Below are 20,937 nucleotides of genomic sequence, written 5' to 3'. Positions count from 1 at the left end.
TATTACTTATTATAATTTATAAAATATTTTTCTGTGCTTTGGTTATAGCAGTCCCAGTGTACTATAGGTTTCAGTTCCTAGTTCCCACTTTATTAAAGAAATACAAATGGCATAAAATATTCACCATATTTCTATGATTTACTGCTACAATTATAGGATCCGTTTTCCAGAAGCCAATTATCTAGAAAGCTCTCAATTATGGAAAGCTGTCTCCCATAGACTCTATGTTACCAAATAATCCAAATTTATAATCCAAAATATGATTGCTTTTTTTCTCTGTAATAATAAAACAGTATCTTGTTCTTGATTCAAACTAAGATATAATTAATCCTTATTGGAGGCAAAACAATCCTATTGTCTATTTAATTTTAACATGATGTTCTAGTAGATTTACTGTATGAAGATCCAAATTACAAAAGATCCCTTCCTTGGAAAACACCAGGTCCCAAGTGTTCTGCTTAACTGGTCCCATATCTGTACTGTAACACTTACCTCTTGAGCTCAGCAATGAGTAAGACTGTACAAGGTATCCCAAGAATCATCAGAGATATGCTGTTAATGGCAGGCTTGATAAACGCTAGGGCTGTGGTGACTCCCGAAATCACCCCAACAACTGCTTTAAACCTCCACCTGTGGATTGAGTATAAACACTGTCATGTTCAAGAAATTGCAACCAATTTAACACATGAAAAATCCAACCACTTATGTTCTGATACCCACAACATGAAAAGTCTTAACTTTGCTAAATATATAAATTGCAGATGCATAAAACTTCTGCATCTGTAATTTATACATTCAGCAAAGTTGAATAATTATGATTTAGTTACATAGGGCCTCAAGTTACCAGCAGTTAACATTAATCTATAATAATAGCATCATTTAACAAAGGTTACAGAGTAAAAATAGAATCAGAGGGCTCACAAGAGCTTACAATCTAAAGGTTAAATCTATGAAGAAATTGCAATTTGCCAGGTGTGAAGCAATTTGGAGAAAAATAGTTGAATGTATGTATAACTACATCAAACTGAGGACACACATCTGACTGGAGTCTTGATGTTCCAGGACTACAGTTCCCAGCATGCCTGAGCTAGGTAAGGTAGCAAGGGAATATATATATATATATATATATATAATACACATCCAGCAATATCAATGTGACATATTAAAGGAATTGTTCAGTGTGCAAATAAAAAAATGGGTAAATAGATAGGGTGTGCAAAATAAAAAATGTTTCTAATATAGTTAGTTAGCCAAAAATGTAATGTATAAAGGCTGGAGTGACTGGATGTCTAACATAATAGCCAGAACACTACTTCCTGCTTTTCAGCTCTCTTGGTTTCCACTGATTGGTTACCAGGTAGTAACCAATCAGTGACTTGAGGGGGGGGGGGCACATGGAAAAAGCTCTTTCTATATATGCTCAATACAACACCCAGCACCCAAAGAGCCACAAGCACTCAGTGAGCCACAAGCCTAACAAAAGAAGCTATATAAAGAACCTGACATATTTTACAGGCTATTAATTAGTCAACTTCAAACATGGTGCATAAAATGGCTGCCTTTTATAGATTTGTTTTTTTTTTTTTAATGGGGCATCAATATTTAAGCTGTCCCATGGCAAATCCTAAACAATTGCTAGATGTCACAGGCAACTGCCTGCCTTTGTATGTTAAAATGGAGCTGTTTAAGCTAAATACCATAATTAACCCAGTACTGTATAACTAAAAATCAAATTTTTTTTTAATCTGGTGTAGTAGGCATTTATTGCAGCAATGAAAATGTCCTAAAGGGAATATTCACTAATATTGTTGGTCGAAGTTATACAACTAGAGACGTGTAGGTATGGTTGCCACCTTTTAGCTTTTTTATTTCTGGCCTTCGGGTCAGGTGGGGCATGATGTCACTTCGGGTGGGGCTATGATGCATGGGGCAGGAAAACAGCCGGGTCGGATGGAAGAAAGGTGGGTGAGGACTGGAAAAACATGATGGGGAAATAGATGGGCCTGTAATTAGTAGGAGTGTTTGGCAGCAGAGAGTGGAAGGGAGGGATCATAGGGTGTTTCAAATTTACCAGCAGTGTAATTTTTAATACCGGTGCTGGCCCTAGCTAGTAATTTACCGGACGGTCTGTTCAAATACAGGCCAGGTGGCAACCATACCTATAGGTGAGATGTGGCCATCCAAGAGATTTTATGACCCCATAAAACATCAACAGATCTTAGGTAGGGAACATTAGCAATAGAGAAAAATGTAATATTGTCTTGTCAGTATTGCTATCACTTTGTGTTACATGTAGCAAGTGGTTAGGACTTACCAAATATATTTGCCTAATGGGATGGTGCCTTGTGTTGCCATGTGTTATAGCTAAAAATCTGGAGTTCTGGAGTAGGCTGCATATGTTTTAACATACTCCTACACAATGAATTTTAATATAGAGGATGTCTACCATATATGCATAAGGAAAGGTTGCAGCTGAGATTATTAGCAGTTAATTGAGATGTGTAATGTAGAACATGTGGGTTCCAAAACATCCTTAAAACGGACAATGCTGCCAGCTCATCACCTTAATAATATAATATATGTTTATGAACACACAGAACAAGAATGCCTACATTCCTACCCCACCTAGAAATGTACATGAGTTGTTTCAGTAATTAAACAGATGAGTGGCCAGATTTAGCACAACTCGTGATGGTTTTTTATAGTGTTCCTATTTACTAAAAAAAAAAAACATGACAAGTTGCTACTTTGCTACATTAGTACCGATATGTGTGTAAAGCTTACATGTTACAAGGTTAATTAATACATAGTATATATGAATGTTGCAGACAACACTAGATAAGCAAAATTCTTTTGAAGACATTAAAGGAACAGTAACACCAAAAAATGAAAGTGTATAAAAGTTATTAAAATAGAATGTACTGTTTCTCTGCACTGGTGAAAGTTCTGTGTTTGCTTTAGAAACACCACTATAGTTTATATAAACAAGCTGCTGTAGAACCATAGGGGCAGACATTTAAGCTGAAATAAAGGCACAGGTCTACAGGTCTTATCAGTTATCTGCTATGTGACCTGTGCCTTTTATCCAGCTTCAATGGCTGCCCCTTTGGTTACATAGCAGCATGTTTATATAAACTATAGTAAAGTTTCTGAAGCAAACACAAAACTTTTACCAGTGCACAGCAACAGCACATTATATTGTAAGTACATTGATACACTTTAATTTTTTTGGTGTTAGTGTTCCTTTAATAATCAGTCCTACAGTACGTGGATCCATCCATGGCCGGCATTGAGGGGATGAGTTCAGGAGCAGCTAGTGAGAAGTTGTGTATTACTGGTATATATCATACAAACAAAATTAGATTATTAGATACACCTAATGCAATAGGAACACAATGAGAAATGCTCCACTGAAAAACAAAGCATGCTATACCTGTCATTTCGAAATACCCTTGGCAAGTGTCTTTTAGGGAACCACATGGCCAACGCAGACATTAGCACCCACAGGATAGCCAACTCATCCAGCATCTGCCCGAGAAAGCTGAGGGTTGCATGGAAATACACTGACCCAATACCTGTACACATAAAAGAAAAAATGTCAGCTATCCTATACAAAAATAGATAAAATGCAGATACTAGTCCATAGCCGTATATCAACATGTACATTAATTAGAACTCTGATTTTAAATGGAAGCTGTTAAAATGACAGTAGTCAGAACAGAGGTATTGTTAAAGGAGAATTAAAGGTGTAATCACTAGGGGGCGTCAAAAGTAAGGCACTCTCTAGTGATTGTATTCACTTACCTGGCACCACAGAGGGATCCTCTTCCTGCTTCTTCTTTCTTCGCATTGGCACACACGCGCAGTAGAGTGCAAAGCCAAACTGTAACAAAATGGCGGCTTTTTCACTTTACTACACATGCGTCAGCTCTGGGGTAACAATTAAAGATGAAGTGAAAGAAAAGGGTGGCTTTGTGGTGCTCGCTGAGAAAAACCCTGGGCCAGTGAAGTTGTATGCTAACAAAAGCACTGGCCCAGGGTATCAGGTAAGTGAATACAATCACTGGGGGTTGCTCAACTTTTGGTACCGTCTTCTGATAACACCTTTACTTTTCTAACAGGTTTACAAAAAAATGCAACAATGTATATTGTGAGGATATTAATATTCATGGTTCAGCGGGTCATGGGCAGGTGGTGTGCAATATTCACAGCCACCCAGCTGCTCCCCGACCCTGTCTCAACTCAACTTCTAACATGTGGACACGGATTGACACAGGTATACACTGTTATATAATACACTGTTATATATTATATACTTCGGCGTGGGTAAATAAATCAATGAGGTGGGTCGGCCAGGCTTGGGTTAGGACAGGTTAGGATCAGTACAAGTTGAAGACATTTCTCACTAGAGGCTATGTAGTAACAAGTGGAAGTGGTTTGCTCTGGTCCAGAAAGTGCATTTGGTCACTTGCCAAATTAAGGGTGGGTGATGGAACGATTATTGGTGCCCCTCCACCATAAGCTTTCAACTCTCCCCCTTTTAGTTGAGTCCTGGAGGCACAGGGAAGACAAGCTGCAAGTTGTAAGTTCAATGCCACTGTGACAGTGGAAAAATAATGCTTAGGGGCAAATTCACCAGGCGCAACTTCGCCGCACTTCGCCAGGCGTAGTTTCGCCAGCGCTCCGCAAATTCACTAAAATCCGAAGTTGCGCACAGGGATAGCGTAAGGTTGCGAAGTTGCGCTAGCGTTGATTCGCTATGTAAAGCGAAGTTACGCTAGCGAAGGCTAATTTGCATAAGGCGCGAAATTCAAATTTCAATGGAGGAATACGTATCAGCACTACAAATGCCTAGAAAACCTTCAAATCATCAAATAAAAAATTTATTTTGCCCTACACATGTGCCCACTGTCTAGGTAAGTTGCCATGAGTCAGGAAATGTAGGGGGGAAGGAGGGGAGCCCCAAAAAAAATTTCGATCTTTTTCAGCCTATCACCCATAATGTAGAAAACACGCCAGCGTTTTTTGGGACTTAGAAAAAATTTTGACTTTTTTTGAAACAATCCCTATCTACTCTATTGCGCTTCGCCAGGTCTGAGGTGGCGAAGGAAGTCTAGCATAAAAGGTAGCGTTCAGTACACTGCGCAAGTTAGTAAATTTGCGTAGTTACATCGCTAGCGAAAATTCGCCTGGCGTAAGGGTACGAAGTAACACTAGCGAAACTACGCCAGTGTTCGTTAGTGAATTTGCGCAGTAAAGAAAATGCCAAACGCTAGCGAATTAACGCTAGCGTTCGGCGCTTAGTGAATTTGCCCCTTAGAGTCTCAGGGACAGATTTATCAAAATGTAATATTAAAGCTCACCACAGAAAAATTCCCCTACTTTCTATTCGATCCTTTAGGATTTTTAGAATTGTATTTATCAATAGGTGAAAGTTAAGGTAAAGTTCATCGTTTGATAAATATGCTTCTAAAGATCCAACAGGAATGAATAGAAAGTTAATTATCTACACATTAATAAATCTGACCTTTTCTCCCAGCTACGCCGAAGCTGAGCAGGGGGGTGTCCTATGTGGTAACCATATATATAGGAAAATGCAGGGGCATGAAAGGGGAGCAGAAAGAAAAGGCAGGGGTCAACAGTATTCTCTTCCAGTTTAGACCCTGTCCTCCTCACCATTCTTATGAGGTGGAGTTCACAGAATTAAAGCAAGCGGGTTGTTACAACCAAACATATCTTCATGAATATGTAACATAGTTGGTCAAAGATGCAAATCCATTTGTACCAATGCCAACTTCTTGGCGGCTTGGGAGTAGAGGAATAAAGTATTACCACCACATGCCTAAATACAGGCATACTAATGATTTCATTATGCACCTGGCACTGCAATACATGTATGGCATCCATAAAAAGGATCCCGTTCTCAGCCTCAAAATTATAGGCCAGTTAGTCTGACATCAGTAGTAGGAAAGCTTTTTGAAGTTTTATTAAAGGATAAGATACTGGACTTTATAGCAAATCATAATACTATGAGTGTATGCCAGCATGGTTTTATGCGTAATAGATCTTGCCAGACTAACTTAATTTCTTTTTATGAGAAGGTAAGCAGGAAAAAGAAAAGGCGCTTGCGAGGGGACATGATTACACTTTACAAGTACATTAGAGGACATTATAGACAAATAGCAGGGGACCTTTTTACCCATAAAGTGGATCACCGTACCAGAGGCCACCCCTTAAGACTAGAAGAAAAGAACTTTCATTTGAAGCAACGTAGGTGGTTCTTCACGGTCAGGACTGTGAGGTTGTGGAATGCACTGCCGGGTGATGTTGTGATGGCTGATTCAGTTAATGCCTTTAAAGGGGAAGGAAACCTAGTCAGCGCAAACCCCCCACCCCCCCTCCCATTTGTTGCCCACAATCGCGTGGAAGAAGATGTCGTCGGTGAACTCCCTGGACTGGACCTGCGCAGAAGGGTAAGTAACAAGTTAGGGGCATTTGCCCAGCGGGACAGGTAGGTCAGGGGGGAGGAGGGAGGGTGGGCAACAAACGGAAGGGGGGTGGGGGGTTTGTGCCGACTAGGTTTCCTTCCCCTTTAAGAATGGCTTGGATAATTTTTTGGACAGACAGAATATCAAAGGCTATTGTGATACTAAACTCTATAGTTAGTATAGGTATGGGTATATATATTTTATGTGAAAGTAGGGAGGGGTGTGTGTATGGATGCTGGGTTTTCATTTGGAGGGGTTGGACTTGATGGACTTTGTCTTTTTTCAACCCGATTTAACAATGTAACTATGTAACTATAACCCAGAAACCCATTATCCAGAAAGTTCCGAATTACGGAAAGGCCATTTCCAATATACTAATAAATAATTTCCTGTTGTAATAAAACAGTACCTTGTACTTGATCCCAACTATTATAATTAATCATTATTGGAAGCAAAATCAACCTATTGGCTTTATTTAATGTTTACATGATTTTCTAGTAAACTAAGAAGCAGATTTATTAAGGGTCAAATTGAAAATTCGAATTTGCATTTTTTTATGGTCAAAACCCTCAAATTCGAATTGTGAATTATCCAAACTCAATTCGAGTTTTAATTCGAATTTTGAGATTAATCCCATTTTGAACTTGAATTTGACTATTTGCCACCTAAAACCTGCTGAGTTCATGTATAAGTCAATGGAAGAGGTCCAGGGACCAATTTGGACACGTGAGTAGCCTTCCTGACATTCAAGTTTTTTTTCCCGGCGAAAAAAACTTAAATCCAGTTTAGCTGAATTCGATTCGAGTTTTCGAGTCTGTAAAATTTGTAGTTGAGTTTTTAGGTATTCGATTTTTATATCAAATAACCTCCTAATCGAATTTTGATTATATTTGAATTTAAAGGAGTTTAAAAAAACTCACATGAATTCAAAATTTGACCTTTAATAAATGTGTCTCTTGATTTATGAAGATCCAAAATCCGGAAAGATCCGTTATCAGGAAAAACCCAGGTCTGGATAACAGGTCTAATACCAGTATAAAGACTTTAGTTTGCTTGAATTTACTAGTTATCCCTTGTCTTCAGACACTTCTCTAAATTAAATATGCTGTTAAGTATCCACAGTGATTATGCAGTGGGAAAGATATGTTTTTGCTACTGCCTAACATTACTTTCCCTAACCGAACAAAATGTACTATGAACTTTAACTTACCGTTCCATTTTTGTTTCTAAATTAAAAATTATTTTGAACAACCTATGTTTTAAAATTGAACCAAAAATTCAAAACAAAAAAAAAATGTTTCTTTTTATTTTACATCTTATTTTGTATATTTACAGCTGAATTTCACAATAGCCAAGACATCACATCAGCCATAGAAAAACAACTGCTTAGCAGGAATGTTATATGCTGAGGTCCAGGATGTTAACTCAAACGTGCCAGCAAACATCATCTTGGCACAGTGAGTTTAGTCAGGCACTACATTGTTGACGTCACAATATCAGAACATGCGGTACAGGAAGCAAGAGAGAACGCACTTTCTTTTCTCATACGTGTCTTGTTTAAATGTCCTCTATTGTTCTACTTACCGACAACAACCAGCAGAGTCCATATTAAATATATCCCACTGTTGAAGCAGGTTGCGTACTGACGGAACAGACACATGCATATGGGCGGTAACACAAAAAATAAAATGTTGCTGATCTACAAGTGAAACAAAAAAAAAAAGAGAACAAGGGAGAAAAAAAAAACAGAATCAGCAAATGAAGAAAATATGAGTAATAAAATGAATGCTAATGCATTAATACATTTAAAGCAAACAAAACTAAAAATGAAAGAAAATAAACACTTCCTTTGCCAACACATTACTAGCACTGGAGCATATGGTAAGGAAAATAGATCAGCTCTGTTAACTAAGAATAATTTGTCATTTAAAGGGACAATAATATGTCTTTAAACCTGAATACACCCTGTGGTTTTTTTCCCCTCTAAAAATTAAATTCAACCCTTTAAACAAGGACATGTTGAGGATTCCTCCTCTTTCTCACTAATGTACAGCATTATCCAATATCTCTGTTGTAAAATCAGAAGATAGAAAAACGTCACTAAACTATGAATGCAAAAGTCAAAACACGTGTTTAAAAAAAGCCGTTTAATTGTGCATATTTGCTGGTTGTTAACCTGGTGAGTATAAACAATAGGGAAAATGAATGTCTTTAAAGGGGTGGTTCACCTTCAAATTAACTTTTAGCATGTTATAGAACCAGTGTCGGACTGGGACACCAGCGGCCCACCCAAAAACTTAGACATTACTCTTAGTAATATTATTCTTCCTCTCCTCACTCAACCTATATTCTCCTAGTCTCTCTTCTTTACATAATATAATTTATTATTCCATCTAGTCTCCTTGTTCTCATACAAACAGGGAATGACCATGAAATAGAACGAATGTTTAGCAGCAGGAGGGCCCACTGACACCTGGGCCCACCGGGACTTTTCCTGGTATCCCGGTGGGCCAGTCTGACACTGTATAGAACAATGCTAAGTAACTTTTAAATTGGTCTTCATTTTTGTTATAGTTTTTTAATGAGTTGCTTTCTTCTGACTCTCTTCAGCTTTTACTGACCCCATTTAAACAACAAATGCTCTGAAAGGCTACAAATATATTGTTACTGCTACTTTTTATTATCCAACAAACACAAAGTAGTGCTACACACACACACTCTCACCACTCTTTGCAGCGTCGGGTGCCGTCTGTGACTCGGTCTGCCCAGGTCTGATTCACGTACAAGAAAATACTTCAGCAGCACTCCGATTATGGTGAAAAAATTGTTGCTTTATTCGTGAATCAAGCTAAGCTACTTTTTATTCCTCATCTTTCTATTCAGGCTCTCTGCTATTCATATTCCAGTCTCTTATTAAAATCAATGCATGGTTGCTAGGATTATTTGGACCCAAGCAATCAGCTGAAACTGAAAACTGGAGAGCTGCTGAATAAAAAGCTAAATAACTCAAAAACCGCAAATAATAAAAAACGAAAACCAATTGCAAATTGTCTCATAATATCACTCTCTAAATTATACTAAAAGTTTATTAAAAGGTGAACAACCCCTTAAAATCATGCAGCCTACTGGCAATCTATGCCAGAGATATCCCTCTTGTGTCAAGCAGAAACAAATATTCCCCGTCCTTTCTGACATTGCAAATAGTTAAAGAGTTGGCTTCCTTTCATAGCTCACAGTGCAAAAAAAAAAAAAAAATCATAGTGACAGTAGCAAAATGCTTAACACAGTGACTTGCATATAGAAATGAGTTCCCAGCTCACTCAGGAAGGTATCTCTATACATAACTTTGTCAACGTAAGCAGAATAAATAGGACATGTATGAAAAATATAATATATAAATAAACATTTATTAATTAAAAGAATATTATAAGAAGCACAAGTGTTATTTTTTTTACATGCTGAACAAGGGAGAATTTGTTTTAGGCACCCTCCAATAAATCTTTAACCCTATTGTTTTCTAAATAAAATAAAACCCTGGACTGGTGGTACTATTCATTGAAAAATGCACAGGCCTGGGTGATATAGCCCTGTCAAAGCCAAATCCCAGCAGTCTCCTATGTTCCCACTATAGACAACTTGATTTTCGTTCATTTGCAAAGCAGTGTTAATATAGTTTTTTCCTTAAAACACAAGATATTAGGTTAGGGTGCCCCATAAAGTGCCTCTTAGTAAAACAGGAAACCCTAATGCTGCAAAGGAAATGACCCCTGCCCAAAACAATGGCCTGTACAAACACTGACCAATCCTTTTCACAGGAAAACAAAAACATACAATATTGCATCTCCCTGCTTTGGTTTGGAAGGCCTCCTCCACACCACAACATTTCTGTGCAGCTACTGCTCAACTCAGTCTAAACAAGCCAGTCCGTCTGATCAACAGGTATCAGAAAGTGTATGTCATATTATGTGATCACATCTGATCAGAGGGGTCTAATGTTCTGCAATTGTGTTGTGATCTGACCTGCCTGAACAACATTCACTTATGGTGACAGCTCACTGCACAAGCACCCAGGGCAATAAAAACAAATATTATAATAAAAATTCTCACTAGACAGGTCTACTCCCTTTATTTCTCAACAACTACTTCCAGATTAGTGATGAGAAAGTCAGAAAATTCCATCCTGCATCCAACACTAACCCAATACTTAAAAACCTGCAACCCTTTTTTCCCCAAAGCCTTTTCTTCTTTTTTAACCAGCACCCAGTCCAACCAATGAAATCATAAATTGGTGGGGTTGGCATGATGGCTTCACCAGAAAGGCTTGATGCAACGTAATTGTGTGAGTATTCAAAGTGATACTAACCAAGCATAAACACGCAAGAGTAATAATCACACCATTAAAGATTTTCCTTGATACTATCACAGTATTCTGTCACAGTTGCGTAAAATAATCCTCATTAATTGTAAGGGTTCCTTTTCCTTTAACTACTCAATCCAGTTCTGTTGGATGATAAATCTGAACAGCTTATTCCTGATTATTTCTACAAGGGAAAACTAAGCTGTAACTTCAATAAAATGTATAATGCAGGAGGGTCTAAAGTAGGAAGAGTGCGGTGTAAGACACACAACCTGTGGGTTGGTACCCAAACATGGGTCCCCCTGCTGTTTTGGGTGAGTCTCCACAATCCACTGGAATTTTCACTACAACGTTTATTAAAACAAGGTCCATAACGCTGGTGTATTACTTTATAACTATAAGTAGATAAGAAATTGGTATTCTAGTATTCTAGTATTCTATTATTCAGGCTTCTGTGCTTAACTAACTATCCAATTCTCCCAATATAACACTTTTTAGTAGATCTCACAGCACTAAAGAAGGGATCGTACACATTTCCCCCCAAATCACATTTACTGACTTAATAGGTTGAACATATTATTTCACCAAATGTATTCTGACACCTGGGTGTCTCAGCATCACATCCAAGATGAAGGTGTTCCTCCATTTACTGCTGTAGCAGCTCTACTCTGGGAAAGCTTTTCACCTTATGGTCCAGATTCAATTCAGTTCAAAAATTTTATATTCCCTTTTATCATGTGAAAAGTCATATGACAAAGTCAGACCAGATTCAATTGGAGGAGAAAAAAAGTTTCTTCTAATTCAGTGCCAGTTTTTCCCTATAGACTTCAACAGAGTTTTCACATGATTTTTAAATACATTTTTCTAAATTGAATTGCATCTCAAATTGAATCTCTTCCATGACATTTCACATGATAAACCTTTATCTCACTGAACTGAATGGGCCCATTGTTGAAACGCCAATGGTGGTATCTGCCATAACATTATTAGTGAGGTTGGACACTGATGTTTGTTACATGTGCACTTGATGCTTGTTACATGTTCATTTAGAGAGGCTAAATTTGAAAGACTTTAGTATTTTTTTTTCAACCCAACTAAATGATGTAACTATCAGGCCTGGTACACAATAGACATTCTAATTTATACTACAATTGTTCAGTTTACTTGAGGCCAGTCAAGTCCTTCCACTCCCATTTTAGCAAACCCATCCTACACACATCTCTCTTTGTTCATGGGGTCATTTTATACCAAAAAAGAAAAGAGCATTCACCAAAGAGTTTCCAAGTAGGACACAAAGAATCCCTTTTCAAATGCATGGGAGACAAGCCCAGACCAATTATTCCTCCTCCACCAAACTTTACTATCAGCATTACGAATTAAGGCAGGAAGCGATCTCCTGACATCTACCAAACCCATACATAAACATATCTTAAAAAAGAATAAGAATCATAAAAAGATGGTACATTGCAGTGCTTAGAATAGCACTCTTATCGATTTTACATTAACACACTTTAAAGGTTTACATATCCTTTAATAGGATTATTGATAAGTGTATGGCCAGCTTTAGAGGCTTCTCCTGGTGTTGCTATAGCCCTGATGCCTCTAATTGTGTTACATATGTGTTCTTACTGTGACAGAGCTGATCATGAACATTTGCTTAAAGTTAAATCATGTTCCTAGGACTAAATAATCCAGACCTGCCTTACAGTGGGTATAAGCAGGGACAATTGCCCTGGTCCATACCAATTGTGGAAGCCCATCTGGACAAGAAAATAGGAATCACATCCATACTGAATTGTTTTTGGGAAGGGGCTGCATCTCTGGCAATGTGTACACCACGGCAAAATGGTGTTAGTTATTAATCCAAAAATTAGTTATTATTATTATTAACATGTATTTATATAGCGCCAACATATTGCGTAGCACTGTAAAGTAAATGTGATTATACAACTACATCACATGAATTACATATATAGAATATATGGAGTAACAAACATCACGATCAATACAGGTACAAAGAGGTGAGGAAGGCCCTATGCATAGGCATACAGTCTAAAGGGAAGGGAGTAATACACAAGGTGTGGGAGTGGGCAAAATCGAAGTAAGTGGGTGAGAAATGTGGTACTGTATGTGGTGTTACGTTTGGTAGTTAAGCAGAGTGAGGGTAGGCTTCTCGAAAGAAGTGCGTTTTCAGAGATTTTTTGAAAGCAGAAAGGTTGGGAGAAAGTCGGACAGACCGTGGAAGAGCGTTCCAGAGGAGGGGTGCAGCCCTTCCAAAGTCTTGAATGCGAGCATGTGAGGAGGTAATGAGAGAAGAGTTGAGTAGCAGGTCAGTAGAGGAGCGTAGTAAGCGAGTGGGTGAGTATATAGATATGAGTTCAGAGATGTAGTTCTTTTGTTTACCTCACCAGCATAAGCCTTTATATCGCAGCTCCAACTATGCCATCTAATGTTGGAAGGTTGCAGTTTAATAATAGCTGAACAGCTAGACCCCACACAGGAAACTTTGGTTAAAGCATTGTCACCACTAAGGACATTATCAGTGTTGCACTCAGTAGGAGTCTGGAGTAACGCCTCTGTTCATCCAGCACCAATTTCCACTATATTCTCCTCCACAGGCTGATGCCACCTGTGCGCCTTTTTGATAAAAATGTTATGGCATCAGAAGAACAGAAACGGCCTCGGACACCGATGGAATTCGATTTTTTACTTTTAGCCATGATTTTCAGGTCAGCAAAGCTATATGCATATATTTACAAAGATATCTGACATTCTTCTCTCAGCTGTTGAACTACTGAGCACAGTTTGAACATCCAATGAAACCATGTGCTTTCAGAAAGTGTGGAGAAAGTCTATCTGTGGTTTTGTTTATCTAGGGACGCCTTTGATGAATATGGACACTGGGTTACTGGCAAATTCAGGCGATAGCAGGTGCTAGTCACACCACTATATTGTTTACCACCTCTGATGACCAACTGCTGAAGGGAAGGTTTTTAAAGTTGGACCTATTTTGTATGATCCCAACAGTTAAACACATGGCTGTGAGGCGTCAATTTGTTGTTATTCTTTTTTATTATTATTATGGGCCCAATACTATTCATCTTCCAATGCAGATAGACAGTTTACATTCAATACCTGAGAGCTGAAGAACAAGAAAAGTTGTTGAGCAATGACAATCACTACATCTGCTACTTTTATAGGGCAGTCCTGAAAATCAGATAGCATTTGAGGTGAGGGGGAGCCAGCATATGAAGTTACTACTGATTCCAAAATCATATAAAATAAGTCATGAATACAGGTTCTGCCTTTACTTCACCCCCCACAAAAATGTTATCATCGGACCCCACTTTAAAAGAATAATCACCCCATGTCATTAGGGTGATCATGATGCATTTATGACCCAGGACTGCGCCATTATGACTCAAATGGCAGGGGGGTACTTCTCATAAATCTGAACAATTGCTATGGCCAAATAAGTAAGATTTTCTAAATAAAAAAAAAGTAGAAAAGTCTAGGTGGGACAAAACTTCAAGAAATGGGGAAACTGGATTAACAGACATTCGTTCCATGAAGTATGTAACATTGCACATAGCCAACGTGAGCAGGATGCCAGACTGAACCCATTTCAGACACCAGACAGAGAATAGAATACAAACCGTATTGTAGAACTCGGCAATTGAAGACACTATGGTGTAATTGTCCTCGCACCAGTCCACTTCTGAGCTGCCTGCCTGAAGATGCTCCCAGATCTTTAAAGCGCCCATTGTGCCTGATCGGGTGAGCAAGTGTAGGGACAAGAGAGCGGAGAGTTCCAGCAGGCTATTTTCCCAGCATGCTATTGTTCGTCCCGTTCAGCGAGGATACACATCAGCTGAGTGCGCTGCTTGGCGGCTGGGGTGTCGGTGAATGCGGGTCTGTATGGCCCCAGAATACTCACACCAAACAAAGAAGTGTTCCAAACTGGCACAAAAACGCCTGACACTAACTCTGCGAGGGGAAAGATCCCGGCCTTCTAGTAATGGGTCAGCAGCACCGGCTGGCAGAGATGAATGATAAAATTAAGTCCAGCCAGCTGCTGTACCGTCTCATTAGTCCTGCTACCACTTGTCCAGCTTTTCCCTGCCAGTGCCATCTGGCTAGCGCGGATAATAATAATAATAAGTACAACGGGGCCTCCCCTATGGGCGGTGTGATTGGGCGACACAGTCAGTGCTGGGCGGGGTTAGAAGCGCTTTGTGTATCTCTGGCTGCTGGGTCTGTACGCGCTCCCCCTAGTGGTCATTCCTTAGATCGCTGTGCTGTGTTCTCTATTGTCTCTACTGTTTACTGATAAAAGCTTGACATAGACGTGCAGATTAAAGCAACAGTAACAGCAAAAAATTTTAAAAAAATTAAAAATGACAATATAATGTAATGTTGCCCTGCACGGGTATAACTGGTGTGTTTGCTTTAGAAACACTACTATAGTTCATATAAACACACTGCTGTGTAGCCATGGGGGCAGCCATTCAAGCACAGGATACAGTATACAACAGATAAATTCTAAAGAATCCCATTTTATACTACAGAGCTTATCTGTAATCTCCTGTGTATCCTATGCTTTTTCTCCTTTTTCAGTTTTGAATGGCTGCCCCATGGCTACACAGCAGCTTGTTTATATAAACTGTTGTAGAGTTTCTGTAGCAAATATACCAGTTTTACCAGTGCAGCACAACAGTACATTATATTTTCATTACTTTGAAAGTCTTTAATTATTCAATGTTACTGTTCCTTAAAGGATCGACATCTGGCAAACTTTTGGCCACATATCAATCAGGGAAGTCCAATGGAGGGCCCCATACACTCAGCAATAAAATGCTGGATTAATATGTTGGTAGCTTATATCTGCCTGTGTATGGGGGCCTTAAATAATAGTGACAGTCTCCATTGATATCATCAGATAGGCAATACATGCAGAGATCTTATCGTTAGCTGATATAAATCTTTTAACCTTGCCGATCGATTGAACGACCAATGGTCATGGTACGAAAAATGTCAGGACACTCCGCACACAGTCTGAAAATCGTACGAACCATCGTTTCATATGATGGTATCTTTGCGTCTATGGCCAGCTTTATAATCGCTAGGCCCATTCTCACTATGACAATGTTGTTCCTTTCTGTGTTCCTTTAGCTCTTGTTGACCTGCAAAAAATGGTGGCTAGGAAAGTCAGAGGATGCAGAGGTGTGTGAAAAAGCAACTGCTGGAGGGCTGCAGGTTAAAATCCTCCTTCAAGACTTCCACTGGCCATTGAGCATTTGAGCAGCATGATTATAATTCAGCTAAATAATGATTCATCATTCACAAACAAGGTCTTTTTTTTATACACCGGCACATTCACCAATATAATGTGGGACAGCAACGGGGCAGTTCTACAGGTATTTCATTACAGGATTTCCTTGAATAAAGTGCTGCAGAATATGTTGGTGCTATATAAGGATAATAATAATATAAATAAAAAAGTAATAATATGTAAAGATGCAAGGCCAGGTCTGTTTCCTCTGTAGTCCACAGAATGGCATTCAGTGTCATATGGGGCCGTGTATAAGATTTTGGTCTCCACCTCCAGATCCCATCAGACCCCTCCCCAGAACCGCCAGGACATTCACATGTGCTTTCACCTTTAAAGATCTCTCTTGGATCTCAAACACTGTTGTGAGATGCCCTACGTGGGGTGTGCCCAGGTGCAATCTCTTCCCCAGTAGACACACCTCTAGTCCTATGGCAGACAGTAATTTAATGGCTCTCAGTCTCTGTGCATGCCCATTATACATAAAGCACAGATTATCTGTGAAAGGTGGTCTGTTCATGGAATTGACGCATAATCCCCCCAGAGAAGTTGCACTATGACTCATTACTTATGCTGGTTAATTGCCTGAAAGATGCTGGCAAATAAGATGACAGATGATTCTATTATGGTTCAGGTTACTGTTTTGTCAGATATGAACATAATTTATAAACTACCTAGTTTAAAAATGAACTAAAGCCCCACCAAAACTAGCCTTTGCTTATAGTAAAGGGATAGTTGTTTAAGTTTAAGTATGGGGTAGACAGTGATATTCTGAGACAATTTTCAATTGGTCTGCAGTCTGAAATGTTAGCAGTTCCCTGGTTTCTATGATCCAACTGATTCTAGCAACCCAATCCTAGTGGCCCAATCAGTTTAACTCCTATCAACTCCTGGTAGGGCATGTGTTACATGCAACTCTTCTCTTAGGTGGATCTTGGCATTACTGTTGGAGAAAGGGTTACACACACACTGTTCCCCACCAGAAAACAGTTCTTTCAAATAACTTAGGTGCTAGTGGTTCTTTGAAACAAATTAAACTCTGATGTTTTATCATAAATCACTTAGTAAATGTGTCAAGTTCTTTCTCAGATCAGATGTAATTCTCAAAGAAGAAGTACTTACTGCCTTGGGGAAACTATTCCCAGTGCTAGGCAAAGTTTAGTGTTGTTTTACTCCAGGGATCTATCTATTCCAGAACCTGGCTACTTGAGTACCTATACCGGCAGCATTGACACTGCACTGTACTAATCCTTATAGCCTCCTTACTAGAGCTTCTAACTGTTCTGCTGACAACCCTAATTCTGTCTCTTACTCCTAGACTGAACTATTACACATCTTTCCTGTCACTTCACATACTGGAACCTACCGCTATTCAAGGCCCTCCAGCACCACCCCCTACAGTAGGAAACAAAAGTTGCCAAGCATATGTGGGCTGCTGTTTTTTTCTTTAAAAGTTAGGGAAATCCTAATGCCCTATGACCAAATACTGAACTGCCAAGGGACATACTCCCACTCCCAATGTTAATCTAGGCCAAACCCTAGCTGCCCAAAACCCTCCTGGGGACTAAAGGAATTAAAGGTTGCAAAACCTTTACCCTCCTACAATTATAACTATTGGGAAGTAAAGAAGAGGGCTACTGTGCTTTTAAAATGTTGCAAGGAGAATAATGATATGCACATAAACAGAGCAATCAATCACTGAGTTGTCTGTAGTGAAAAGAAGGAGGAAAATGTGTGACCTTCACCTCGGCTGAGGCTAAGGGCACACTAGGCGATAGCGCCGCGATTTGACTCGCGGCGACTTTTCGCCGTGACTTTTAATCCGCAATCGCTGGGGAAACTTTGGCGCTGGCGTCTATGGGGAATCGCGACAAATCGCCAGCGTAAAAACACACGCGGCGATCTTTTTTCTATTGTCGCTCGAAATCGCCTAGCAAGGCGATTTTGAGCGACAATAGAAAAAAGATCGCCGCGTGTGTTTTTACGCTCGCGATTCCCCATAGACGCCAGCGCAAAAGTTTCCACAGCGATTGCGGATTAAAAGTCGCTGCGAAAAGTCGCCGCGAGTCAAATCGCGGCGCTATCGCCTAGTGTGCCCTTAGCCTTAGCCATGACTGCCCTATCTTTGTTTTTCCCTTGCAGGAATGCCCACTGGGCATCTCTCCATGTTAGCTTGTTATTATAAAGACTAATATCATGAGCATTTCATTGACCCCCTGTGTCTTCTAGCAGTGCAAAGTGCATAATTTTTTATATAACAGACCACATAAAAAAGCATGTCTTATTTATAAGATTGCTATATACAGTGTATTTTATCAGCAGCTTTTGCAGAACCCCAGCTCCCAGCATGCATCTGTTCCTATCTGTTCTTAAACAACTTTTTTGCCTCGGTGTGCAAACCGCTACACAATTCTGTCAGGGTGGACATAAAGGTACAATAATAAATTAAATATATCAAACTCTAATGGACTTCTATCATGGAGGAACCTCAAAGTCAAATTAGTGGAACAGACCAGGTAAAAGCAGAACATTGCTGCTAAAATCCTTTTTATTGACACTACGGGGCACATTTACTTAGCTCGAGTGAAGGAATAGAATAAAAAATACTTTGAATTTCAAATGTTTTTTTTGGCTACTTCGACTACGACTTAGAATCGAACGATTCGATCTAAAAATCGTTCGACTATTCGACCATATGATAGTCGAAGTACTGTCACTTTAAAAAAAATTTGACCTCCTACTTCGCCACCTAAAACCTACCGAACCTCAATGTTAGCGTGTGGGGAAGGTCCCCATAGGCTTTCTAAGCTTTTTTTGATCGAAGGAATTTCGTTCGATCGATGGATTAAAATCCTTCGAAACGTTCGATCGAACGATTTTTCCTTCCATCGTTCGATCGAACGAATTGCAGTAAATCATTCGACTTCGAAGGATTTAACTTCGACAGTCGAATATCGAGGGTCAATTAACCCTCGATATTCGACCCTAAGTAAATGTGCCCCTACATGTTTCGAGCAGAAATGCCCTTTCTGCTCGAAACATGTAGTATCAATTTTTGCAGCAAAGTTCTGCGTTTACCTGGTCTGTTCAACTAATTAGACTTTGAATTGATTGCCAGTACCGAGGAAGGGTTACAGGAACTGACCATAAAGGTTATAAAAATTGACGGGAGAAACACCACATCCAGTGGAAACAAGGCACACTATCATGCAGGAACCTGCTAGTGTATGGAGCCAACTTTAAACCTTTAGTCAGAAAAAGGTATCACATTCTACAGGTCACCTTTCAAGGTGGATTTCCAATGGACATCTGCTGGATTTTAGGAAGTACATGTCAGTATTTAAACCTCTTTCAGTGTACACAGTGATAGAAAATCCCCCATGACAGGTCAGGCATCTGCATTCCAATTCCCAAGTAACTGATTTATTTTGCTTCTGGGTTCTAGAATGAAGACACTTACTTTCTTTTAACAGTACATAGGAGGCAATGATTTTCCATCTGCTTCTAGTTTCTTTGAAAAATGAGGATGAATCTGTTGCACTCAGGGCTAGTTTTATGCATGTCAAGGATTAGAAGTATGTACCCCCCCCCAATTTGCAGTCTGATGCCTACTTATGCTGTAAATTAATAATCAGGGATTCAGTATGCTTTATATAATAAGACTGTCCAGGTGTTGGGATCTGTTATCTGGAAACCTGTTATCCAGAAAGATCCGAATTACCGAATGGCCATAAAATCAATTTGTATCAAATAATTGAAATGTTAACATAAAACTTAATTTTTCTCTGTAATACTAAAACCGTATCTTGTACTTGATCCCGACTAAGATATAATTAATCTGCACTGGAGGCAAAACAAGCCCGTTGGGTTAATTTAATGTTTAAATTCGTTTTTAGTAGACTTAAAGGGGTTTTTTGCCTTTGAGTTAACTTATAGTATGATGTAGAGACAATTTGCAATTGTTTTTAATTTTATTTAATTTGTAGTTTTTGAGTTATTTAGCTTTTATTCAGCCAGCTCTCGAGTTTGCAATTTCAGCAATCTAGTTGCTAGGGTCCAAATTGCCCTACCAACCATACATTGATACGAATAAGAGGCTGGAATATGAATAGGAGAGGCCTGAATAGAAAGTGGAGTAATAAAAACTAGCAGTATCAATAAAGCAATGCAGAATTTCTTAGAATTTGCCATTTGTGTTAACTTAAAGATGAACCACCCCTATGGAGATTCAAATTATGGAAAGATGCCTTATGCAGAAAACTCCAGGTCCTGAGCATTCTGTATAACAGGTCCCATACCTGTATAGGGAATAACCAGACTAAACTAAAGATCAAAAATTCCATTGTGTTTTTGCACAATAATACTATGTAACTATGTAATCGTGTGGATTTCATCTCAGGCAGCACTAGGGCTTGTATCACCCTCTAAATATAAGATAATAATACAATTTATTGTCGAAAAGTTGTTTAAAAAAGGAATGTGACCCCTACCCAGAAATAGCTTATGTGTTCCCTTTAACAAAGCTGGACAAAACTCACAATAGATCCTGATATGGACATCTGAACCAGTGTAACTGTAAATACTGTACAAGTATGGGACCTGTTATCCAGAATGCTCGGGACCTGGGGTTTTCCGGATAACGGATCTTTCCGTAATTTGGGTCTTCATGCCTTAAGTCTACTAGAAATTAATTTAAACATGAAATAAACCCAATAGGCTGGTTTTGCTTCCAATAAGGATTAATTATATCTTAGTTGGGATCA

General features: G+C 39.1%; 1 protein-coding gene across 2 annotated transcripts in view; it reads right to left on the bottom strand.

Moving 5' to 3' along the window:
• The window catches only part of acer2.L (alkaline ceramidase 2 L homeolog), a 29,121-nt gene that overhangs the window by 5,737 nt on the left and 2,447 nt on the right, over window positions 1–20,937 (bottom strand). The window contains exons 1-4 of one of the 2 annotated variants that reach the window (XM_018257455.2): window positions 14,502–15,009; window positions 8,073–8,187; window positions 3,434–3,575; window positions 493–630 (exon numbers count right to left, since the gene is read on the bottom strand). In XM_018257455.2, the coding sequence (XP_018112944.1) occupies window positions 493–630; window positions 3,434–3,575; window positions 8,073–8,187; window positions 14,502–14,609 (503 nt within the window). In that variant the 5' untranslated portion in view covers window positions 14,610–15,009. Of the gene's footprint in view, window positions 1–492; window positions 631–3,433; window positions 3,576–8,072; window positions 8,188–14,501; window positions 15,010–20,937 lie in introns of those variants that run through there. The other variant, XM_018257461.2, reaches the window with a different exon arrangement.

Source organism: Xenopus laevis, chromosome 1L (assembly GCF_017654675.1).
Source record: "Xenopus laevis strain J_2021 chromosome 1L, Xenopus_laevis_v10.1, whole genome shotgun sequence".
NCBI lineage: Eukaryota > Metazoa > Chordata > Amphibia > Anura > Pipidae > Xenopus > Xenopus laevis.
Note: the sequence above shows the minus strand (reverse complement) of the source record. Positions and strands in the feature narration are given on the sequence as shown.